Source organism: Chelonoidis abingdonii, chromosome 10 (assembly GCF_003597395.2).
Source record: "Chelonoidis abingdonii isolate Lonesome George chromosome 10, CheloAbing_2.0, whole genome shotgun sequence".
In the NCBI taxonomy this organism is placed as follows: domain Eukaryota; kingdom Metazoa; phylum Chordata; order Testudines; family Testudinidae; genus Chelonoidis; species Chelonoidis abingdonii.
Window position 1 is genome coordinate 63,855,910 of NC_133778.1, and position 27,236 is coordinate 63,883,145.

Here is a 27,236-nt window from a genome sequence, read left to right on the forward strand (position 1 = left end):
CAAGATATGCGAAAATGCTAGACTTTACTAAAAGCAAGAATCTAATATCCACTCTTCAGTGTGAATCTTCTGGTTGGTAGTTTATTATGCTCCTAACCACTACATCAGGCAATATTTTTATTATGGCATGGTTATTATGGAGAATTGTTAAAGAACTTCTGAAGTTATGCATTTAACATATGTACACACTGCATATACACTACTATAAACAACTCTTAATTTAGAATAGCAATGACTTAAAAAAACTTTTTTATATATAGACAAATAGTTCTGAGAGAGAATTATCTTCTTGTTTTGATTTAAAACCTCTAGAAAAGCATTTGCTAGCAATCAGTATTAATTGCAAAGAAATTGTGTCCTTGTTTTCAAAATGCTTAAAAATATGTCAACAATTAATATGAATTTCTTAGGGTTAGTAGCCTTATCAAACAACCTTAACTTGTGTTTTAATACTTTGCAGGCTATTGCTGCTATAATTATTCTTGTATTTTAGGAGAATTAATAGTTACCATAGAAAATCCACTGTCTAATTTCTCCTTCAGGTTACACGTATTCAGAAAAGAAATAAACACAGGAACACAAAGGACTGAATTCTCATATATACTGAGGCCCTCTTTCCCTACTCTAGGAGTGTAAACTACATTTATGCCCACTTTAAAGCCCTTTTATATTTAAATAGAAATGTCCAACAAAGCCTTAGTGTACATGGGCCAAAAGATTAAGATAATAGACTTAGACGAGGTGTGGTAGTGATAGAAGCTATCTGACAGGTTAGGAAACCATAGAGAACAATTTATTGTTTTAACTCCCATTGAGCTCAGTGGGATTTGAGAAGTTGAGCACTTTTTGGGGGAGACACTATCACCTCACTGGATTGGGTCTTTGGTCATTAATAAATCTGAGAACACAATAACGAGCCAATAATTTACAGAACAAATTTAGCCTGTCTTTCTCTTTGTCGGATATCAAGGAGGAGGTCAGAATTTCTGCAAATGTATTCACCATTTGAATGTAGTCAAACATTCTTCTCAAATTTTGTGTTGATCGTGAATATTCCAGATTGCAATTGTGTTGCTTAAATGTGATTGGTCACATGGGATTGTTTCTATTCCTGGACTGGAAGAGAACAGAAGCACTTCTGGCAAGAATGTTTACACATGGACATTTAAAATAGGATTTTTTGCAAAAATTCATGCATGTAACTCTTCAGTTTTGTTCACAACATCTAGCCTGTAAAACTAGATCACTCAAACATTCACAGAGAGTGAATACAAACAGTGCTGAGATCATGTGCAAAATAAATTCACTTTAAAATTCTGACTCATAGTTGTTGGGAAATAGCTGTGGTATTTGATCAACCAATCTCTAAACACATGAAAAGAGAAGATTCTTTTTGGGTCAAAAACCAGACTGAAAACCATGGTGGAGATTTTGCAAGAAGTGATCAAAGATGAGTCAGAATACTTTCTTCAGAAGCTTGCTGATGACAGGTTTCAGAGGGGTAGCCATGTTAGTTTGTATCAGCAAAAACAACGAGGGGTCCTTGCGGCACTTTGGTAAATTTGTTAGTCTCTAAGGTGCCACTAGGACTCCTTGTAGTTTTTGCTGATGACAGGAAAGCTGGAGATGGAGTAGCCATTAGCAAGCAAGTAGGTGAAGTGAGAATTATTTTTAAAAGGGGGTGTGATAGCAGCATTCCTGAGTGCAGGGAGGAGGAACCCCGGATGATGGGGGAAATAGTAAGAAGAGAAGGAAGGAAAGCTCCAACTAGAGAAAATTGTGGCAAGAGTTTGTGCAGATAACTTCATTGACAAGATAACCATGGTTTCCTAGTGTTTTTTAAAAAAATATGACTTCTGTTTCTATTTTCATTTTTCTTAATTTCCCATCAAACCTGTTGCACTCATGTATCCCGCTTCATTATGTTTATACTCACTATGGAACCTTAAACATGGAACTAGCTAATGCTTTTCTGTTCACACTCAATCACTTTGCTCAGTAGTAAATTTTAACAGGAGAGCTACAAACAGAGTTTTGTAGGTGATTCAGGAATGCTGAATCTATTTCCATCACAAACAAACCTCTTTATCTTGTCTAGCCTTTCTGTGGGCTGGGTTTGCTTCTTCTATCTCACCATTTTGTTGTCTTTTTGGTTAGAAGGAAAATATTGTCCTTATTTTTGTAGGTGAGATTAGTATTGCTGAGGGACACTTTCAGTGTATACTGCACATAAGTGACTTATATCCTGAATTCTGCAGACTCCTTAGCTGTGGGAGTTTCGTATTCATACCCTTATTTTTCATCTTGAGTCCTTTGAGTCTTTAATTTTGGATAAACTAGACACACAGACACACACAAAACACCAATAAAATAACACTAAGATTGCAAAGTCAAGCATTCATAATTTAGGAAATGTCGGAATTAAAGTTGGTAGTGCAACCTCAGTTCAGCCCACTTGCATATATGCATTTATAAAGTCTTGTCCAACATCCCAGAGGATCTGTGGTAAAGTCAGGAAAAGAACTCGGCTGTTTTAGATCCAGTCCAGTGCTTTGCATGCAAAAGAACATCCTTTCTGTGCTTGTATCCCTCTGCCTCATTCACTGTCTATCTTGTGCACTGAAGGAAGTATGTGTCCTGCACAACTAATAGTATATAATCATGTAATTAAAAGCTTATATCATGATGCATACTCACAATGGAGCTGAATTAAATTTCCTCTGGAAATCTTCAGTTTAATAGTTCCTAACTTTGCACATTTGCATTGGAACCTTATTGTTCTTTTAATGTAATTTGTAAGGTACTTTTTATAGGTTTTTTTTTTTTTTTGGTTTAAAGTAAGCTGACAAAACAGAAATGCTATCATGTCAAGCCATACTGCTTCTCTTGTATTGGTCATCAGCAGCATATGAACCTTTAGTTGCGTAATGCATACTTCTACTACATGAGTTAAAGGAGTAACCAGTAGCAGTAATAGGCTGTTATCCTGTATGAGTCCCAGGCATTTGTGACATATATGTTGCCAGTGGCTCACAGAGTTCTTCGTTGGACAGTAGATGAATACTTGCAATCAGGAATCTTGGGCACTATTCTTTGCTGTGGAAGGGGGAGTGTAATTTGGTGATTACTGAAAGCATGGCCACATATATGGATCTGACACAATCATTCTGTAAGGCAGTGTGGCTGAGTAGCCAAAATCCGGGTTATATTCTTTGCTTTGCCTGAAGTGACCTTGTAGGACCTATCAATTATCAGATCAGTAAAATGGAGGGAACGATACTTACTCATCTACTACCTAATTAAGGGGTATGAGGCTTTGCTGAATAATAACAGCTTTAAAGTACACAGAATTATTGATATCAGTCAGGAGGGAGGGGCTCAGACCACTAGGAAAACTGGATTTCCAGACAGAAGACCTTGCACAAACATGGAAGCCAGAATTGAGTCTATATACAGAGCTTAATATGGGGAATAAAGATGAGAAGATGAAGGTAAAGCTTTTTTACTGTCTCATTGGGGAGGAGGGAGTTGGGAAAAGGATGAGACGTAGCCAGCAAAACACTGGAACAGCTGTTGAGTGTTTTGATGAGTACTGTGACCGCAGATGGAATGAGACAGTAGAGGGATACTGGATTTTTTTTTAACCCACTGCCAAGAAGTAGAAGTAGGAATATACTAACTATACAGATCTGGGAATTCTGCCATCCACATGTAACTTTGGAGACATTAAAGATTCCTTAATTAAAGACAGGAGCCTTTGTGGGAAATGTGATTCCAGCTCACAAGAGAGATTGTTGAGAGTAACAGATCTGACTGCAGAGAAAGGACTCCAAATAGCAAGGGCAGCTAAACCATCCAAGCAAAGGATCAAAACAATAACAGCCACTGGTGGAGAACAAGTGTAGAGGTTCAAGCTAAAGGAACCCAGGCATCAGGAGAGAGACAGACTGATCATGGATGCAGATGACATGATTCAGTGTATGTACTGTGGAAAGCAAAACTGATGCAAAGCCAGCAGCCCATACATGTGCTCAGATAGAAAAGGAGCTGCTGGCTGTTGTCTTTAGAATGGAACAATTCTATCAGTTCACCCTTAGGCACAAGATAGATGTGAGGCAGACCACAAGCTGCTAGAAAGCAGCAGGAACTATTCCTGAGTGACACCAATGCATATTACTGGATCAGTGCTATGAGGTGAGGATAAGGTACTTCCCAGGAAAGTCATGACTTGTGGCAGATACAGTGATCAGAGCATACCTTCCAAAGTAGAGCAGAGATGGAGCAGGAGATATTGTAGCATGTTCATAGACTACTGTCATATCTCTGAGGGGAGGCTCCAGGCAATCCAAAAACAGCACCAACCAGGCTGGGATGCTACAGGTAGCAGAACTTTAATACTTAAGAGCTGGGCAGATCTCAAGGAGAAAGTCCCACAGGAGGTTGCCCTATGCTACCAGATCAGAGATGAGCTGTGTGCGCAAGATGGGGATTTTGTTTAAAAGGAACTGAGCAGTACTCTGACCAGATTTAAGAATTGACATCATTAGATGGATACACACCTCACACCTAGGGATAGAGGTATGCATGATATGAAGCAGGGAGTGTACCTGTATGTAGTCCCCCTTTCCTCCCTGGGTTACTCAGGAGCAGGCAACACTCATCTGTGTGCCTGAGTGCCTGATGTTGTTCAGAGGCCCCTCAAGTAAAGGGTGCCTCCATGTAGGACAGACATAAATGCCCAATTGAGAGCGACATGGAACAGTGCAAGGAGAGAAAAGAGTATAGGGATCAGCCACAGAAGGAGACCCTACAGCCTCAGGAAATCTGAATCTGACCCTGGGAAAAGGCTGGATTACAGACGTATTCACTCTTAGTAGCAGACGTACATGATTACAGTAAGTTACTACTCCATTTTCTGGGAGAAGGACTGTATGGAGGACTCTCAGGCAAGACCTGTGATCTGGAAACTGATAGTGCATTTTGTAAGGTACAACATACCCAACATGCTATACTCAAACAATGGGCCACAGTACTTGAATGATTCAGCATCAAATTGGAATTTTAACACAAGATATCTTCTCCTGGGTAACCAAAAAGCAATGGGAAGGCAGAGCCAGTGGTAATGTTGGCAAAGAGACTGAACAGACTGACTGAACAGACAGGGGTCTGTTGCTGACAATGTTGGACCATCGCGATACACCCTTCTGTGGACTAGGTATTAGCCTAGCACAGGGACTGATGGGTATGAGGCCAGAGAACCAAGACTCTGCTTCCCATGAGGGGTAGTCTGTTGCAGCAGACTGTGGAGACATACAAAGAAATAATGAACAAGACACAAAGGCAGTTAAGAGAATGCCAAGCTAAGCTTATAACTTGCTCCTACAGTGGAGCCAAGGCCTGAGTCCTCTGTACAGAGGTGATCAGGTCTGGCTCCAACCTTTGAATAGCCACACAAAGCAATTGCAAAAGCAGCAGTGCAAATTGCAGTGGGTTACAGATCACATGATGTGGTTATGTACTCAGGACAGCAGTGGAGACAAGACTGAAGACCACTGCAGAGTAGCAGCAGACGGCTGGTACACCCAGACAAACAGGGCAAGGTCAAGACCAGGAAGACTCAGAAAGAGCCTTAATTGTCCTGATGTAGAAGTGAGAAGAAACAAGATGTATGGACAACGCAGATGGACAACAGGATGCCACCCACCAGAATGAAGACAGCAACAGATGGAAGCAAGTCCCACACAAATAGTGATAACACAAACAAGAAGTGGGACACTTGTTAGAGGAATAGCACCCTAGGACTGTGGGTAGTGGCAAAGGCCATGTCTCTGTGGTGAACTATGTACTAGTCACCTCTGGCCCCACCAAGTTAGCAAATGCTTGCACATGGTGCACAATAAAATTGTTAAAAGGAAAGATGCAGCATGCAACTTTGAGGGAGGAGCACAGTTTTCAGGAGGGAAGAGTTTGGAGGAGGGACCAAATAGTCAGGAGGTGTGCACATGGCTAGAATTCTAGCTGCAGCATTTCTGTATATAGTTTTCCTAATAAAGAACCAGTTTAGTTTTAGAAACATGGAATCCTTTTATGTTATAGTATTACCTTGCATGCAATACATGAAATGCACATCAACCTTCTGGAGTCAACTCCCTTAACTTTGCCTGAACCATGTGCTTGCTAGGATTGAATGTGCTTGTGGGCAGTCCCTGGCTTATTGCAGGCAATTCTTGCTTAGTACAGGCATGACAGTTCAGCTCTTCGCCCAGTAATTTCTCCTTTTCTCTGGATCAGCCCCCACTGGGCCTTAAGCATACAGATTAAGCAGCCAGACATTTCTGTTTCATTTCATTTTCATTTTCACAGCTGTCTTCTGGCTCCAGGAGTTCCTTTCTTAAGCCCCCCATATGGGAAGAGAGAGAGCCTGAATTATAGATGTATCATCAAAAGCATTTAGCGTTGGCCAAGCTCTGCTCCTATTGGAACCATTGAGTATTTCCCCATTGACTTCAACAAGAACAGTTAGGCAAATATTGAGCACTTCTGAAAGTCTCACTCAGTATTTTTAAGCATGAATTACTCCTCCATGCTCTCATATATTCAGGATTCTTGTAGTGTGAGGTGCTGAGCACCTTCTGCCAGATGTTGAGCACTCTCAACTCCCAGTGAAATCAGATGAGAATCTGGTACTGTTGCGCATCTTGGAGAATCGGGGTCTGTGGCAGAACATTAATTGGATAATTTAATTAGAACAATAATTTATTTTCCAATAATTTGTTTCCTATTTTGAAAATTTCCATCTTTGAGATACTAGGTATGGCTAGCTAGACAGAAATTCTGTATTCTCTGCACAATTCCTCATATTTTTCCACAAGTATATAGATATTTCATTTAATTCCTTGCCAGCCTTCCTTTGTGGCATCTACTTATTTATCACTGTCTTTAAGATCCCTTATCCACTTGGTAGTGCTCATATTTTTGGTCCTTTGGTTACTGCTATTATAAATTATTATCCAGCAAGATTTATAGCTGTGAGACTTGTATAAATAATCTCCTCTGTTTAATGGCTTAACAGTAAGAAACCTTTGTTATTTTGTAATGAAACCATATGTATAATTTCTTGATACATTTTTTGTGGGTATGTCATACAAATTTAGGTCAGTAACAGACCTACATCAAAATCTTTGACAGGCCACAAATTGCACCACATCATGTTTACAGTGATTTTCAAAGTCTATAAATGGTATACGTAATGTAATTTTATGAAGCTTTTCATAGTCATCTGATGCCTGAGCTCTTTCTCTGCTAGAACATTGATCAATTGATCCATTTCTTTTTGATCTGTTTGATGCTGTCTCATTTAGATGCTTGTGGAATAATCAAATACAATCAGAATGTAATTTTTATGTCGTAGGATCTCATGGATAGTGTGTGTATTTTTTTATGGTTCCAACAGTGGGTTTTGAAGCTGCTGCTTTTTTTTTGGGAGGTGGGGGCCTGTAAGTCATATGTAACCTTTTGTTTGAAATACGCTTTTGAATCCACTCGTTTTTGGAGCTGAGGTTAAGAGGCTAATAAGAATTAGCATGTCATAAATGACATGTACAGTAGGTACAGTATGCTGGAGGTGCTCCATTTTTAGTCTGTGTTTTCAAAACTCTTTATCTAAATATGTCTTTATAGTGGAGGGTGTTCTTACTACATTTCTGAAACCTCTCTCTCTTTCTTTTTGGCTAGGTATCTAGATTTTTAAAGCTAGATTTTTACTATTGTATTTTATAAAAATAAAATAAAGTCTGCTCCATTGATGGAGGAGGGGGAGAGAGACTTGTGATTTTAAAGGCCTGTTTTGTTGATTTCAATGAGTCTGTGAGCCAAAGTAGAGCAGCTGAGATAGGGATATTTTACGGTAGTCTTGTAGATTTGTGACCCTACCAAATCCTAAAATCTTCTGTCTCCATAATAATTTGCATTAACAAACTGAACACTGAACACAAAGAACAAGTGGAAAAATTAGATTTTTTTTTCTTTCATTCTTTTTTGTGTGTATGTGCATTCAGTGTAGGATATTGGATGTGGAATAGTGGAAAAGTAAAAGTCCTTATTGTTTGAGAAGTTTAACGCACAAGTAAAAACTGAGAAATCATATTGTAGAAGGAAAATGGACTAGATAGCTTACTGTGTTAGATCTTCTTTCCATCTCTAATTTATATTATTCTAATTGTAGCATTAATTTGATTAAATATCCAAATCAAACACACTTGACTTTTTTCTTATGACGTTTCATAAGTTTTACTATTTTTATCTTTAAAAGGAAACACCTTTATTTTTTAAATGTGGACACATACAACTAATATATAACCTCTGGTGATATATTTTTCAGCGCGAGAAGCTGATACATGAGTTGGAGGAAGAAAGACATTCGAGACTTGAGAGTGAAAAAAGATTACGGGAGGTGACATTAGAGTCAGAGCGTAACAGAGCTCAAATGCGTGGATTGCAGGAGCAGTTTTCGAGGTACGTTGTGATGGTAAACTTTATTCACAGTATAGAAAGAAAGTTTTGATACAAAAGTGCCTGAAACCCTCTGACAGTGTGCTCAGCATGAAAGGAGGCAAAACCTCTCATATATGTGGGAAAATCCATTATGCTTCTGGGTAAATGATTTATACGACCTATAGAATTTAAGAGGATTATACCTTGTTGTAGAATTCCATAGGGTAGTGTAAACAAAATCTGTGGAAATGCAATTACTATCTGTTATATTTCCCTAGTATTTTTCTGGAAGATCACGGCTCAAGAAATGCATGCCGTGGCCAAATCAAAGTTACATTTTCTTTATTATTCGATATGATGAAAAAACACTGTGCCTTCATCACCAATTGAAAAAAATTCTTTTTTAAATAATTTAATAAAATGTGATAATTTCTTATGATGCACTGTCAAATATATAATATCCTAATGGGTACAGGCTATTTCCCTGTTTCAGCATACTTTAGGCCTGTTTCTGCATTGACTTTAATGGAATACTGTGCTTGGGTAGGAGTCCACCCATTTGGATGTCATTACAGGAATGGGTCCTGAATTTATTTCCATAGTCAAACACTTAAAACTGAAATGGCTGAGACATGGAATAGAGTGCTGTATGGTTTTTATAATACACAATGAGTCTTTTACTGCAATTCTGAGTGGCTTCTATTCACATGGAGAAGAGCAAGCAGAATCTGAACTGAAAGTGGAGTTTCACTTTGTGTGGTGTCCAGTGAGACAGTGTTTGAGTATCAACTGTTTCTCTCACAAAGTTCCATTTAGTTCATACAATGAAAGTGAGCTGTCTTTTTGTACAGCACTTAGCAGAATGGAGTCTTGGTCCAAGACTGGGGCAATACAAATAAATAATACAATTATAGATGGCCAATATTTTGGAAATGTTAGGAAAATATATTTCTGTTTTTGTCAAAAGTTGATGAAAATTTTTCATGAAAAATATTGAAAACACATCACACCTTTTTTCAGGTTCCAGCATGGTGTTCTCTTTAGATGAGTCCCATCAAATAATTCACAGTAACTTAAATCCATCCATTGAACGTAGTTGGTTGGGATTTTTTTTTCCTGTTTCATTTGAATCTTAGTTTCTGGAAAAAGTGCTTAAGCTCCAGATTATAAAACAATAGTTTTGCTGAATTTAAAACTCCCTGAATTATTTAAGGTTATGCAGTACTGCTAGCATGTGTTGTGTCTTTTTGCCATAAATTTGTAACTGGATTTTGTGACTGAAATTTTCCAATGTTTCATGCAGAAATCTCTTTACCATTCCTGTAAAAACGTTTGACTAAATCTCCAATTGCTCAACAAAATCACTGTCTTTGCTGTTAATGAAAATCCCTATTTGTATGGCAAATTAATCCATTTCTTTTCCTTCCCATTTCTTTTCACAATGTCCTCTTCATCACAGTGTAGCTGTTTTAAAACAGATTTAGTTAAACTGGTGCAAACCTTTGTGTGGACACTTTTTTATATTTTTTTAAAAGTGGTTAAATTTGCTTTGCACCTATACATTTTCCAGTGCAAGCTAAATCAATATAAGGCTGTATTAAACCGTTTTAAGAGCATCCACATGTAGTTTTGTACCAGTTTAACAAAACGCACCTATTGTCAATAGCAAAACTCCCACTGATTTCAGTGGGACAGGATTTTATCACTTGTATGTAGACCGGGTCTTTGGAAGACAGCACTGCATTGTTTTAAACTCCATTTCCATTTGGAGCGTCACCTTTGTAACCATGAGGGCTAAAAACTTCCCTATTTTTTTATGCTGCAGAAGATTATGGTGTACACATCATATAGATTTATCTCTGGACAAGTGAATTTTTCCAGCCCCATGTTAGTAGAGCGTTGATGCTGGTGAAGTTCTGTGCCCCATGGCAGTAGTGTAGTTGAGGGGAAACTCAGGTAAATGGAGATTATCTACATCTTATTTGGAGAATATGAAGTTTAGTTTAGGTTAGTTTACCCATTTCTTTTTTTCCTAATTACATCACTGTTCCACAGTGATACTATGTCAGTTGAGGAATTGAAGGAAAGAAAAAAAATTACACTGTACCAAAAAAAAGTGTCTGGTGAGGATGCAGAGAGTTAGGGGGAAAATGAAAGCACTTTTAACAGTAAGTGCATGCTATCTGGGAAAGGATTTTGTATACCCAAATCTTCTGTCTTTCAAAAGAGAACAGAAAATCTGAGAGAAAAGCAGGTAGCACATCATAGCTTTGCAAATCTGCATATCTCTGTTACTTAGTAAGTGTATATATTCATGCCTATGCACTCCATGCAATACAGTAATTTAAACAGAGATTTGGAGCAGGTGCTCAATCTGTCTTTCTCCCTCTCATAAAAATATTTTCTCCACATCTTTAGAAGAATGAAACATGACACTGTAAACTGACCTTTTGTAATCAGCGTCAGAAAGCTCTGTTCATATCTTAAATTATGTGAAAACTTTCACCTACCTTATAAGCATTCAATTTTGAGTGCACAGTCCTCTGTGCGAGAGTCCAGAAGCAGGCTTTCTTTTGTATTAATTAAGTCCCAACATCTACTCAGTCGGCAATATTTCTGGCTGAGATTACCCCCAAAATCAAAGTCCTTCCTTTTAACATCTGTAAAAATCTAGACCAGGGGGGCTGATTTTAATTTATGAGCTGATTTTCAGTGTCACTGGCTCTGCATTTTAATTTAATTTTAAATGAAGCTTCTTAAACATTTTGAAAACCTTATTTAATTTACATACAACAGTAGTTTAGTTATATAATATAGACTTATATAGAGACCTTCTAAAAAGGTTAAAATGTATTACTGGCACGTGAAACCTTAAGTTAGTGAATAAGTGAAGACTCGGCACAGCACTTCTGAAAGGTTGCCGACCCCTGATCTAGACCGTTAAAATGACGCCGTGGCTACAGTTTTAATATAAATGTTTGACAGTTACTGTGGAAGAAGGAAAATATTTTAACAAAACAAACATTCTGTACCTGGATTATATAGTGCACTGTGCAGATACGAGCAATTTTACTATTAGATGTAGTATGTGTTTAAAATATTCAGGATGCCACAGAAAAACACTTTAACCTTAAATCTAAAATCTTTATATTGGAGTTGTGTACAATGATTCTTGTGTTGTCTTACAAAGCACAACGTGGATATGGTCTGCTGTACTGTCACCTGCTGAAGTCTGTTGCTTGTTCATAACAATTAAATTCCATGAGACTCTATTGGCATGACTAACCATAAAAATGTTACTAGACTGCATGGAAGAAACCAAGCCTTCAGGTATCTATCAGAGTTGGTATCTATCGGAGATCCATCCAGGATAGGGGATAAACATTGTGTTTAGGATTTGATTTCCTGTTTTCATTTTTCAGCAATGGCCATTCCTGATCCACTGGCACAGGGGTGGCCAACCTGTAGCTCCGGAGCCACATGTGGCTCTTCAGAGTTAATATGCAGGTCCTTGTGGCACTGACTCCAGGGTTGGAGCTACAGATGCCAACTTTCCAATGTGCCAGGGGGTGCTCACTGCTCAGTCCTGGCTGTGCCATAGGCCTGGCGCCTACTCCACCCCTTCCTGCCCTCTCCCCTGAGCCTGCCATGTCCTCGCTTCTCCCCTTCTCATGCAGAGTCTCTTGCATGCCACGAAACTGCTGATAGGCAGGGCTGCTGGTGGGCAGGAGGCGCTGGGAGTGGGTGGGGAGCTGATGGGGGGCTGCTGACATATTACTGTGGCTCTTTGGCAATGTACATTGGTAAATTCTGGCTTCTTCTCAAGCTCAGGTTGGCCACCCCCACACTGTCAGATTGCTGCATAGTATGATCCCATCTTTGGTGTCTTTCCTTTCTTCCAGGGTTAGATACAGTTTTTCATTACTTCTTTTTGCTTAAATGACTTTTCTATTGCTTACAATTTGAGGAGATTTCTTTCATGTATGTCCTAGTATTTTGGACATTGGAGTAGAAAGTGCCTCTCAATCTCTTCTTGGATGCTCTGGGCTTAGATTGTGCTTTATGTCTGATAGTTTCATCAACTTCTTGTAGCAATATGTGCAGTGACTCCTAAGAAGAACCAAAACAGTAAGTGTGATTTATAGTATCATTCCAGAAGGTACATTAAATAGTGTATAGAATATAAATTGATCACATTGTCTTCTATACATCATCATATTGTACCAAATGTTGCTTGAGTGCATGCAGTACGTAGGAATCCATGCTGGGATTAAAAGTTGAAGCAGTAATAGAAGTAGATCTGTTTTAAATTATTTTGATTACTATTTAAGTCTACAGAAAGCAAGTTTAATAAAATGCATAATTGTATAGTGAATCTGGTAAGAGTAATTGAAGCTGCAAGGGTCAGTTCTTTAAAATTACTTTGTTTACGTTGCACAAAATATTTCACCTTAAGATGGCCTTGGTTATAGATGTCTGCATCTGTTGCTGAAAAACTGCAGCTGACTTTTTAAGAACACATGCTGCTGGGAAAGTAGGAAATGTGTCCAGGTTTTGGCTGTAGGAATCTGACAAATTAGATGTCTTAGAATTCTCATTGCATGGTTTCAGTATTCCCCTCACACTAACATTGACCATAGGGTTATATCTGTCACTTCTAACAGGTGGAACCTGACCATTACAAATCCAATAACACTTTGCATAAGATGACAGTTTTTCTCTCTACTGGGTGCGGACATGTATTCTTTAGCTTGCTCCTGGTGTTTTTGATTCCTCCTGCTGTTTTCTATTCAGTGATGTTGGTGATGTCTTGTCAGAAGATCAGACCAGAATTGATAACTAATTCCCTACCACTGAAGATGATGGGATATTTTGCACTTCTGTCAGAATTTAATCACATCAAACTGACCTAGAGATTGCAACTTGCCTACTCCCCAGAGAAGCTTTATTGCAGTGCACAACAATCCATCTATGCCACAGACTGAATCTTGGGTGGAATGGCTTGGAGATTTATAAGCCTTGGGACACCTGTATAGCCTTAAGTGTTGGGGTCATTTTGTCTAATGTCCATTTAACACCAGTCAGACTATTAATCTTATTTCAAAATCATCTTTGGATGTTAAAATGTAGATACATTCTCTTGCTCATGGAGAAGAGGTTGTAAATTTGCTTCCCCTTCTCCATTTATCATTAATCTGAGGTTAGAATCTCTTGATCAACAGATTACCAAATAGCTGAAAGTGTTTTAAATATACATCTCTGATGGAGTCATATGAACATAATAACAATAAGGGGAAGAACTTTTCCTCTGAGTTTAAGCCATCAGATTTATGAGTTAGTGCAATCTCCTCTCCTTCTGTATATTTGAACGGAACCTCCATGGCTTCCTTACATCTTTAGGAAGGAGCGGTACTGTCGTAAAGGAGTACTTGGAAAGGTCTTACCTTTTTCAAAACTAACATGATTAATCTGATCAAGTCAGTCAGTCTTTGAACCTTTTCTAAGATCGGCACTCTTTGGCCTGATCTACACGGGGATGGGGTAGAAAGGGTGGAATTGATCTAAGTTATGTAACTTCAGCTATGTAAATAATGTAGCTGAAGTCGACCTAGATCTACTTACGTGGTGTCTTCACTGCGGTGAGTCAACTGCTGTTGCTCCCCCGTTGACTGCGCCTCTTACGGCGGTGGAGTACAGGAGTTGACAGGAGAGTGCTCGGGGATTGATTTAGACATGATAAATCAATCCCTGCTGGATCGATGGCAGCCTGCCGATCTGGCATGTAGTGTAGACATACCCTTTGTGTCAGAACCACTTTTAGATTTAAGTTGCGACCCCACTAAGATGTTTTCTGTGTATTCAGCAATTTAGAATTCCTTCTCTTGAATTACTTACGCAAAAATAAGATGTTTAGAGTAGTTCAAACATGCATTAAGTAAAATGAGCATAATGAAAAATCAGTAGTTATTTCATTAGCAATGGTCAAAGCCTAAAAGATGTTTTTCACACTGCTGTAAATATCTTTCTAGGATATATAAACAGTCCAGAGATTCTGTAGGACGCTGCATTACAGTTCCATTACCATTTTAGTTCTCTAGTGTAACAATTCCAATAGATTTTTCTCTCTTCAACCACTGTGGAGACAAACGGCACTTCCTCTGTTTAAGGGACTAGCTAGATAATAAATATGACTCCTGCAAAGCTCAGACAATTTTCGCCCTTTGGAGAGGATGTGGAAGTTCTTGTTTTCAGTGGGTCCTAACCTTTCTAGGCCTAATGGATTTGCAGGTTAATCCCATGGAACAGCAAGATAGTCTGGCTTGGTACTTAGAGACAGTTTGATGAACATTCCTAAGCCTCCAAATCCACAAAAAGGAAACAGAGGAAGGGGGAGTCCACATTGACCAGACTGTCGTTTTGGGGTAGGATTATTGAGAAGGTGGGAGTTGGGGAAAATTGGCATCATTACTCATTTCATTCATTCATACCCATAAATGGGTACTGGGTTACTGGCTTAGTGGATGGGGGAAGCAGTAGATATGATACATCTTGATTTTACTAAGGCTTTTGACACAGTCTCACATGATATTCTCATAAGCAAATGAGGCAAATGTGGTCTAGATGAAATTCCTATAGAGTGGCTGCACAACTGCTTGAAAGACCGTATTCGAAGAGTAGTTATTAATGGTTCACTGTGAAAGCGTGGACATATCTGGTGGAGTTCTGGGTAAGGGTAAGTTCTGGGTCTGATACTAGTCAATATTTTCATTTAATGACTTGGGTAATGAAAAGGAGAGTATGCTTATAAAGTTTGGAGATGACACCAAGCTGGAAGGGGTTGCAAGGAAGAGAGGATTAGAGTTCAAAATGACCTTGGAAAATTGGTCTGAATTCAACAAGATGAAATTCAGTAAAGACAAGTGTAAAGGACTTAGGAATGTAGAATCAAATGCACTACAAAATGAGGAATAACTGGCTAGGTGACAGTACTGCTGAAAAGGATCTGGGGGTTGTTGTGGATCACAAGTTGAATATGAATCAGCAATGTGATAAAGCTGTGAAAAAAGCAAATATCATTCTGGGGAGTATTCACAGGAGTCCTGTATGTAAGACATGATCTGTAATTATCCCACTCAACTTGGCACTGGTGAGGCCGCCGCTACATTATTGTGTCCAAGGCTGGGTGCCACTCTTTAGGAAAGATGTGGATAAAATGGAGATAGTTGAGAGATGAGCAACAATAATGATACAAGGTTAAAAAAACTGGGCATGTTTAGTATTTGAAAAAAGAAGATTGAGGGAGAACCTAATGACGGTCTGCAAATATATTAAGGGCTGTTATAAAGAGGCTAATGATCCATTGTTCTCCATATCCACTGAAGGTAGGAAAAGAAGTAATGGGCTTAATCTGCAGCAAGGAAGATTTAAGTTAGATATTAGGAAAAACTTTCTAACTGTAAGGGTGGTTAAACTCTGAATCAGGCTTCCAATGGAGGTTGTGGAATCCCCATCACTGGAGGTTTTTAAAAACAGGTTGGACAGACACCTGTCAGGAATGGCCTAGGTTTACTTGGTGCTGCCACAGTGCAAGGACCTGGACTTGATGACTTCTCAAGGTCCCTTGCAGACCTACATTTCTATGACTCTATGATTTGGCTAGTTCAGGTATGGAGGCTTCACCAGACTCATTTTCAGAGTATCTCTTCCTAGTCAGCAACCTCTAATACAATTGATAGTATAACTTTGTTGAATCTACTGCAGACCCTAATGGGGAGAGGGAGACAAAACTCTGTGTATTAGAATCATAGAATATCAGGGTTTGAAGGGACCTCAGGAGGTCATCTAATCCAACCCCCTGCTCAAAACAGGACCAATCCCCAACTAAATACCCAAATGTCCCCCTTTCAGAATTCAGATGGCGTCTATTTTTGATTTCTCCATTCTTCCCAAGGACTGTCTTTTGCACAGATCTTCAGGGACCCATCCTAACACCTCTTGTATTCAACCTGCACATGAGCTCACTGTGGGAGGCAGCTTGTCATAAGGATGGAGAGAACTTATATCTGCAGCTGACCTTGCAACACTTACCCATGGTTAAGTTACCTCCAGATTTAATTACTTGGTGTAAGCCACAGATCTGGTGCAGAATGCAACAGCGCGTTTACAGTACTTAGAAGTGCTGACTGAAGGGTGCACATGGTGCCTGTTTGCTAAAGACTGCACTGGCTTCTTCTTTGCTGCTTCTTTGCTTCCAACTACAATCTGAAATGTTGATTTTGATCTTGAAAGCCCTAAATGGTTTGGGTCCTAACTACCTGAGAGACATTGGGGCCCAGCTGATGGGCAAAAGCTCATAGCGCCTAATTTGGCTATTTGGGTTGTGGGGGCAGAGTGTTTTCAGTGAAAGGTTGCTGAACCCAGTTTCCCCATTGGTCTGAGAGGATTCACTTTTCTGAGCTTCGAGGCACAGTGTGAAGCCCATCTGCTTATTTGGGCTTTGGCCTGAATGGGGGTGGGTGTCTGTTTGCTTAGAGCTGACAGTGGAGAGATGAGGTTTGTTTTAGTTTAAGTTTACAGTGGTCAGGTGAACATAGTATTGTTCTTATTTATTTACATACACATGCACATCAACAATGTGATGGGCATATTTAAATAACAGAACATAAGAATAGCCGTACTAGGTCAGACCAGTGGTCCATCTAGCCCGGTATCCTGTCTTCCAATAGTGGCCAGTGTCAGATGCTTCAAAGAAAATGAACAGAATAGGACAATTTATTGAGTGATCCATCCCCTATCATCCAGTCCCAGCTTCTGGAAGGCAGAGATTTAGGGGCACCCAGAGCATGGAGTTGCTTCTCTGTCCATCTTGGCTAATAGTCATTAATGGCTCTATCCTCCATGAACTTACATAATTCTTTGTTTCAGTTATACTTTTGATCTTCACAATATCCACTGGTGATGAGTTCTACAGGTTGGCTGTGCATTGTGTGAAGAAGTACTTCCTTATATTTGTTTAAAACCTGCTGATTATTAAATAAATAAATAAATAAATAGACAGACAAACGTGAGGAAGAGGTAGTGCAAAATGATTGGACACCACCACTACTGTGACTTACCTAAATAAACAAAGGTGAAACTGAAATGGCAGATAGCAAACAGGTTCTATTTTGAACAGCGCCATAATTTACCTCTTGGAGTCTTATCTGGCAAGACAGAATTTTTTCTTAAGCAACTGTGGTCCAGATTCCTAGAGGAAAGTTATACAAGGGGGAATTTTGATTTGACAATATCATTTCTCTCAATTCATGTGCTAGTCTGGACCGGCCTTCTAGGCTGTAAGCTATATTTTAATAAGGAAAAAATAGAGAAAGATGGTCTCTTTATATCCGGCTTAAATCTATCAGTTTTTCCATTCCAGATGTGAATGTGGTTAGCATAAATAGTTTCTTTTGTAGTTTAGAAATAATTTCTTTGGATTAGATAGTACTCATGCCTAAGTACCTTAAATGTGGCTTTTCTTCAAAAAAACACAACAAAAAACCACAAACAGACTTTCTCACCATGGTCTTTGTTCTGTTATGGTGTAGGGGATTCATCTGCATTGGTGAAAAGAGAGATCACATAGTGTGTCATAGCTTTCCTACTCAGATCTGAACCTTAGAGTTCAGAAAATGAGATGCTAACCTGAGTCCTCTAAGCTTAATTACCAGCTTAGATCTGATAGCGCTGCCACCAGCCAGGAATTCCAGTGCCTGGCTCACTCTGGTCTCCCCAAAACCTTCCCTGGGGGACCCCAAGACTCAAATGCCCTGAGTCTCACAACAAGGGAAATAACCCCCTCCCCTTGTCTCCTCGTTACTTCCTCCCTGGAAGATCACCCTGTTTCAATTCCTTCCACCAATTCCCTGGTGAGCTGCAGACTCAATCCCCTTGAGCCCCAACTAGGAAAAAATCCAACAAGTTTTAAAAAGAAAGTGTTATATAAAAAGAAAGAAAAAGACATACAAATGGTCTCTGTATCAAGGTGACAATATACAGTATTGGCTTAAAAGAAAAAAAAATGAGGATAAACAGCCTTATCAAAAAAGCACAATACCATTTTAAAAACATTCAGCAAACTACACACATGTAAATACAAAAAAAACAATATAAGCCTATTGTCTTTCTACCTTTGTACTCACAACTTGGAAATGGAAGATTAGAAAGCCTAGAGACAGAGTGATCCCCTCAGAGACTAGAGAGCAACAGAGACGAAACAAAGAACACACACTCAAAACTTCCCTCCCTTGAGATTTGAAAAATCTTGTTTCCTGATTGGTCCTCTGGTCAGGTGTTGGTTCACTTTGTTAACCCTTTACAGGTAAAAGAAACATTAACCCTTAGCTATCTGTTTATGACATAGTGTCATTATCAAAATATACCTTGCTGTTGTCACTGCTTAAAGTGACTACAGAATCAGTGTACACTCCAAAACAGTGTCAGAAGTTATTCAGTGAAGAGAAGTTATAATTGGCTACATTCATATGACACTTGTTGGTTTATGTAACACTTGTAAAGAACACTGAATTGCCAGCCCCAGGCATTATTAAGGATGCATATATTTCCTGAACACCTGTAGGCTTTTGAGGCACTAAAGCTGCAGTACTAGTCAAACCTGTCTCAATATCCTGACATACTTGTGAATAATGTGCATTGCTGTTCCCTTGAATCTCTTATTTGCTGTTAATAATTCTTTTAAGGGGTCCAGGAAATGAGTAATTTATGTCTGCCATGGCAAAACCAGACTAATTTATTTATTCTGATGCCCACAGTTTTACTTCGTGTATATATATTGGCTATTTTGTAATTCTATATATGCCTCAACCACATACGCGCATTTCTGGCAGGCTCTATCTATAACATGCCCATCATCTTTGTATCAGAACACTAACAAGCTCTCTCAAGTCTCAATTTGATGGTTCTCTTCTTTTGTATAATATAATTCAATAACCTGAGAGTTAGTCTGTGCTCATCTTGGCTACCCTTTCTTTGAGCACATACAAAATGGTGCTTAAGTTACTTACAGGTTCTGAGTACATGAAAAATACAGACAAATTCAAGCTTAGGTTCCCATACTGCCCTTTCAGTGTATGCACAGAGCATACTCATATTTAGGGGACATTGTGTTGGGAAGTTCTCTTTCAGAAAGGCTCTACAGCGTTTGGCTTCTGTGAGTCAGGAGACGGTGGGGATGGGAAGGTAGTTTTGACTGGTCTACACTTAGTTCTACACACACATAACAGATCTTGGGAGCAAACTGTTTCAATTTACAGTAGACAGTGTGTAGTAACCTACGCTTCTCCTCCATCTATAGTGTGGTGCATTTCCTTCCCCAAAGGGGGTTCCAGACAGGGCCAGCTCCTGGCACCAGCTCAGCAAGCAGGTGTTTGGGGCGGTCAACAGAGAGGAGCGGCACGTCTGGCTCTTTGGCAGCAATTTGTCAGTGGGCCCCTCCCTCCCTCTCGGGGCGAAGGACTTGCCGCCAAATTGCCACTGAAGACTGAAGCAGCGGCAGTAGAGCTGATCGCGATCACGGCTTTTTTTTTTCCCCCTTTTTGCCACTTGGGGCGGCAAAAACCCTGGGTCCGGCCCTGGTTCCAGATTATGCCAGGGAAACTGCAGACAGTATGTCTCCTGCAGGAGTTCTGCAGTGCAGGGAGGCAAGCAATAGGGCTGCTGACCAGGGGTCAGGTGGCATTATGGACACAGGTTCTCCAGGCACGAGTAGTGGAGAGGGTGGAATTCTTCACCACTGCCACAGAACAGTGAAAAAACTCCATGAGCTGAAATTTGCAGTCCCTCCACAGCCCTGTCTGTGTTATTCCTAGCAAAGGAGACGGGGGCCCTTGTACTGAATGTGACAGTACACAGTACTATGACATGCTACACCAATCAAAATTCAAGGCATTTTGCAATTTATTTTGCACTCTACAATAGGCACATTGTCAGAGCTAATATAATTTACTTTTCTTAACCACAAATCAACTTTTCTTCACCCTTTTTTGTAAAGTACCTTGAAAATCAGGGACAGAAAAGTGCTAACAGAAGAACTAAGTAATATGGACCTCTATGAAAACACACACAACTGCCTTGACACTTTACAATCCTTCATTTTGAGATACTTTTACAGGAAGTATGTCCTTCAGTCATAAGGATACATTTCTGTTACTTATTATTGGTGTACAGTTCCCGTACATTTTTTTTTAAAAAAATGGTATTTGTAATGTGGAAAATAAAAGAAGTACTGACAATATTTCTTTCCTGTGGAATTTGTCATCGTTTGGTTTCTTTGGTTTCTCCCCTTTACAGATAGGAAAAGTGAGGGTCTGAAGTTGACAGGGTCAGAGCAGTCCAGGGGTGGTGGGAGCGAGCAGCAATGCCAGCTGGTCTGTCTGCATCCAGGTTGGTTTTCCCATGTGGGTGCAGGAGGGGGATGCAGAGGTTAGGGGCACAAGAGGGGGATAAGGGTTGGGGTGAAGAGGGCACAGTGCAGGGGGTAGAGGCACAGAAGAGAGGTGCAGGGTATAGGAGTAAAGGGGGTGCAGGGATTAGGTGAAGAGGGTACAGTGCAGGGGTTAGTGGTGTAGGAGGTGAGTGCAGGGATTAGGGATGCAAGAGGGTAGTTTAGGGGTTGGGGCACAGGAGAGGGAAGGAGTTAGAATGAAGGGGACACAGTGCAAGGGATCGGGGTGCAGGAGGGAGGTGCAAGGTGTAGGAGTGAAGGGGGTGCAGGGATTTGGTGAATAGGGCACAGGAATAGGTGCAGGGGTTAGGGTGTAGGAGGGAAGTGCAAGGATTAGGGGCGCAGGGGTTGGAGCACAGGAGGGGGTTGGGGTGAAGAGGGCACAGTGCAGGGGTTAGGAGCGCAGGAGGTAGGAATGAAAAGGGTGCAAGGATTAGGGGCATAGGAGGGGAATGTAGGGATTAGGGGCAAAGGGGGCACAGTGCAGGGGTTAAGAGTCAAGGAAGGGTGGGGAGCCTATAGTTGACAGGCATGATGGGGGGACATATCACGCCCATGGAGGCCCGGGCACCAAAATGCAAGTTCACCCAGGGTGCCATTTCCCCTAAGGCTGGCCCTGTGCCCAAGGACTTCGCTGAATTGAAGTCTGGTTACATCAGAGGATTGTAGTGATATTAACATGAAAAAAACATGAAAAACTGAGAGGATAATAGTAATAAATTGATGATACTAATAAAAGTGTTGTAGCCATGTGAGTCCCAGGAAGAAGAGCTCTATGTGGCTTGAAAGCTTGTCTCTCTCTCACTAACAGAAGTTGGTTCAGTAAAAGATACTACTTCGCTCACCTTTTCTCTCGATAGTAGTAAGAGGAGTGGGGCAAAGGCACAAATAGATGTTCTGCTGTAAGAGAAGCAGTGTGGCCTAGGGTTAGAGCACTGGACTGTGACTCAGGAGACCTGGGTTCTGTTCCTAGATCTGCCACTAACCTGCTGAGTAACTTTGGGTAAATCACTTCACTACAATCTGCCTCAATTTCCCCATCTATATTAAAAAAAAAAAATGGGTTCTGACCTCATTTGTAAAGTGCTTTGAGATCTACTGATGAAAAGTGTTATAGAAGAGCTGTGTTATGATTACTAGCAAAGGGTGTAAAATGCACTGAGAGAAAAGAATCTTTAAGCAGGTAAAAAAGAGGAGAAGGACAATGTAGATCTGCAACTTATCAGGCCAAGGGAGCACACAACAGATTAGAAGGCTGAAATACTTAATGGCTACTTTGCTTCAGTCTTCCCTAAAAGGATGATTGTAATAGGATGCTTAATGCAATAATAATTAACAAGGAAAGGATGAGGTTATAAGGCAGAATCTGGAAGGAATAGGTTAACCAATACTGAAAATGAGATTCAAATCATCAAGGCTGAAGTGCTCAAAACAACTAGCTGAAGTTGTAGCAGAACCACTGGCAATTTTATGTGCAGGCTACATGGAGGATGAGTGAGGTCCCAGAGGTGTGGAAAATGGCAAACATGGTACCTGTTTTTAGAAGGCTGAGAAATAAGACCCAGAAGATTTACAGACCAGTAAGTTTAACTTCAGTACATGGTAAATTGTTAAAAATTGATAAAACAGTTGATCTGCAATTACCTAGAGGAAAATAAGATGAATAGTAAGAGGCAATATGGATTTGTCAAAAACAAATCATGCCAAACCAACTTAATCGCTTTGATAGGATAGCAAGCTTAATGGATAAAGAAAATGTGATGGGCTTAGGATATCTTGCTTTATTAATGAATTTGATATAGTTCCACTTTACATTCTCATGAGGAAACTGGGGAAATGTGAATATGCTGAAACTACTGCAAAAGTAGATACACTGTAGACGCAGCCATTTCTGTAGAGTACATTTCATAAAGGCAGGTGGAAGGAGGGTGAAGATTAATCCTGTCAAATATGAAGGTGATGCAAATCTGGAAGGGAATGCAAACACTCTGGAATTTTGGAGGGTCAGAAACAGTATGTTCTTCAGAAATGGGCTGAAATTAATCATACATGATGCTGTGAAAGCTAGTGTCAAGTGGTTCATATAGGAAATAATATTTTTGCTCTGCTTAGCTCTGGATAGGTTTCAGACCCTTGAGCATTACAGATTAGAAAAGACACATAAATCCAAACTGTTCCCTCCACTTCTGTGGATCCCCAGTCAGGAGGCATTGAAATGAGAAGTGTGCTGCCGAAGGCCCCTTCCCTTGAGAGCGTTGTGAGTGGGCCAGAATCAAAGTTACTTGCTTGCATCCATCATCTCTCCCACTGAGTGAATATTAACTGTTTGTAATGAGGCAGGGCTTCTCCCCAGCTTGCTAAAGATTCACTGCCACACCCACACTCTCTTTTCCAGGCAGTGTATCTGTCCACATATAAGGCAGATCAGCAAAAGCACAGTTCCTCAACTCGCCCTGGGCTACAACTCCCAGGAGGTTTTCCCCCCTTTATTTCTCAGAGTCCCACTGCCTCCCCTCCCAGGGGACTTTGGCAGTCCTAGCCCTACCGGTCTCCCTGTTCCCATGTCCACTCTCTCTCCCTCTAATGAATGGCTCTCAGCCTGACTCACCCTGACACCCCCTCACCGAGTCTCTCTCTGTGTAAGCCCAGGTGCCCTCTTTTAAAGCTCAACTGAGATCAGCTGGCAAGTCACAAATGGACTAGCCCTGCTCCTTTTTAAAGTGTACTTCTGTGACACTATCATTTTAAGCTTCCCCCTGTGCACTGTGAGGAAAAACCCCTTGCATGGGGTGATGTAGGGAAAGTGGCATGATTTGTCAATAGCGCTGGGTTCAAGAGAAACTCATGAGCAATGTGGAGGTGCATTACATCTGCCCACATGGCCCTGGCCTCCAGCAGATCTCAGATGTCAGCACAGATCTTTGGGAAACCCTTCTAGTTTCGGGGCTCTAACCTCCGGCCTACTCTGACTCCTCATAGAGAAGATTTCAGAAGAAATATGATAGGGGCTTCCTGTATAAGAGATGATTGATTAGAGAGGGCCATAGATTGGAGAGAGTTCAGAGACCAGAAGCAAAAATAATCTAAGATTTGAAAAATATGATTTAGGATGAAAAGTTAAGAGAATGGGGAACAGTTAGTCTGTATTGAAGATGACTGAGGAAAGTCATACTTGCATACAAAAATGTGCAGGAAAGGAACTTATAGATGGGACAGTGATTATCAGGGACAGAGCAAGGGATATTATCATAGCCTGGTTGATTAATCTGACACTCAGTAACTGCTAACAGAATAAGTAATGGACATAAACTGCAGCAGGGTGAATTTAGGTTTAAATACAAAGATGAAATGTAAAAGAACTGTTAAACAAATGAGAATAATTACAAGGGAGACTGTACAATTACAATTCATGGAGGTGTTATAATAAATTGACTATTTAACACCTTCAATCTGAGGGTCTCAAAGAGACGTGCAGAGACGTGAGGTGAAATTCATCTCAATGCAGAGAGCTAGTGCTAAACTTTTGAACTACGTAGGTATCAGTTGGGCTCTGTTTTGACAACCTAAGTAGAACATAAGAATGGCCATGCTGGGTCAGACCAGTGGTCCGTCTATCCCAGTATCCTGTCTTCCAACAACGGCTAGCGCCAGATACTTCAAAGGGAATGAAAAGAAAAGGGCAATTATCAAGTGATCCATCCCCTGTCATCCAGTCCCCGAATCTGGCGGACACAGGCTTAGGGACACCCAGAGCATGGGATTGCATTCCTGACCATCTTGGCTAATAGTCACTGATGGACCTGTCCTCCATGAATTTATCTAATTCTATACTTTTGGCCAGCACAATATCCCCTGGCAGTGAGTTCCACAGACTGTGCATTGTGTGAAGAAGTACTTCCTTTTGTTTGTTTTAAACTTGCTGCCTACTAATTTCATTGGATGACCCCTGGTTCTTGTATTATGAGAAGGGATAAATAAGTTTTCCGTATTCACTTTCTCCTCACCATTCATGATTTTATAGACCTCTATCACATCTCCCTTTAGCTGTGTCTCTTCGAACTGAACAGTCCCATTCTTTTTAATCTCTCCTCAGATGGAAGCTGTTCCATCCCTTTAATCGTTTTTGTTGCCCTTCTCTGTACCTTTTCCATTTCTAATGTATCTTTTTTGAGATGGAGCAACCAGCGCTGCATCCAATATATATATACTGCACACAATTATATATAAGTAGGATTTAAATGGTGCTTAGGCTTTGGGCTGGAGCTGCACAGGATTGAATTTTATCCTTACTGAATTAGCCTCAGGACACCTCTCTGAGGGAAGTATTATTACCATCATTTTACAGATGGGAGGGGTGGGGAATGAAGCATGAAAAGATTAAAGGGCTTGTCTACATGAATAACTTACATTATTGTTTTGCATCAATATAAGCAAACTGGTGTAAAAGGCTGTGTGAACAATCTTATTTGGTTTGAGTGGGTTATTTTGGTTTAGTTTAATACTGTTCCTATTCAACTGAAACAAAACCCCATGCAGTTAGTGGCTTGTTTATGCCCTGAGGCTTGAAGGAGCTTATGCCTTATTTGACCCACTAGTGGCTCCTTCCAACACAGTTTATTATAATAATTTTACAGTAAATGTCTTGCAGAAATTGACAATTTGTTTAAATGTAATATTATTGTGTTTAGACTGCAATTGTACTATTTTAAAACCAATTTAAGATATACAGCACATGTTAAAACTGGAAGTTTAATTTATAAGATTTCATAGCTCCTTTCCAACTATTTTTACCATCTGTTGTCTCACTAACGGCCTCTGACACTCACATAAATCAGGGAATCTTTATATTTAACTGTTACCCTATCATTCTGAAAATTCTTGGCTTCCAGAAAAGATTGTTACGATTCATGTCATTGCCTATTTTTGAAAAATGTCAAAAACTACTCCCTCATTCCAGCCTTTGTTCAACATTGAAAATGAAATGGTGGAGATAGTGTCCTTTTCCTTTAAATTTCTTTAGGGTCCACAGTAGTGTAGATTTTTTGGAAAGCTTACTCTATTTATCACTGCAGAGCCAGATTCATCCCTCTACCAGAGCTTGTGAATGCGGCACAAGTCTCTTCAGATTTAAATATGTACCTCTGTTATTTTAAAAGATTGTTTTTGTTATATAATAGCCACAAAACAAAGGACACCCCAAAAAAGTGTGTGTGCGCAGAAAGCTGGAAGGAATACTTAGGCGACAAAGACAATGTAGCCATAAAGGTCTTGAATCTTTACAGTGAAACACATTACGGAGAATCACCTTTTAGACAGCCTTGTCAACTATGTCTCTAAATCCAAAAAATACAAAGGGATCTGTCTAAACAGAAATGTCACACTAAAATGATTAGAGAAACAGAAATAAGATTAGGAGAACAGGAAAGAAGAACATATGAGAAAACAGATGTGACTTAAAGATCTGCACACAGACCACTGAGATAAGTTTAATGCTCTCACTTTCCCCTAAAAAAAACGTCCAATTGGTTTAAGATACAACAATGGTTGTTTCCCAGACCATTAAGGTGACCAGATAACTTTCTTTTAAGTCTTCCATCCCACTAGTAATCCTGCACAGTGGTCACCTTTAACATTTTGTTCCAATTTGAAAGTTTCTGTCTTTCCAATGGAATTTCCTCTTATATAGATGAAGAATATTACTGAAAATGGCAGAAAAAATGAGATACCCCCGCACTATGTATGCTATGCTCCATGCCAGTCCTTCTAGTTCAGCTGTGTGCTTTGTTTTCCTGCTATTACATATTGAGAGACACTACAAACAAACAAAATCCAAAATCCAACACTATGTAGTAATCTGTTAATACTGGTCTTGTAATTGTACAAAAGTTGTGAATGCAGTTCCCTTTGTGAGATGCTTTGTGGATTTGCCTCCCTGATTACTTTTTGGATTATGCTATACTTGTGACTCCTTTTGTCAGGTATGGGTAAATGTTGAAGACCAGCTGTATCTGACAGCAAAGGCTTCTATAAAACCCTCAGATGCATAGATTTATTCCACTTTTCTATGTAGTGTGAATATGAATATCTGAGTTTAGGATCAGGAATTTTCTGTTTGTAAAGACACAATTTTTCTGCATAAGCAGCAGAGAATCCTGTGGCACCTTATAGACTAACAGACGTTTTGGATCATGAGCTTTCGTGAGTGAATACCCACTTTGTCAGATGAATGTAGTGAAAATTT

General features: G+C 39.9%; 1 protein-coding gene across 4 annotated transcripts in view; it reads left to right on the plus strand.

Annotated features, from left to right (window-relative positions):
• NCKAP5 (NCK associated protein 5) overlaps positions 1-27,236 on the plus strand; it is a 608,460-nt gene that overhangs the window by 286,536 nt on the left and 294,688 nt on the right. For all 4 annotated transcript variants that reach the window (XM_075070259.1, XM_075070261.1, XM_075070260.1 and 1 more), the window contains one exon: positions 8,381-8,514. In XM_075070259.1, coding sequence (XP_074926360.1) covers positions 8,381-8,514 — 134 coding nt within the window. The remainder of the gene's footprint in view (positions 1-8,380; positions 8,515-27,236) is intronic.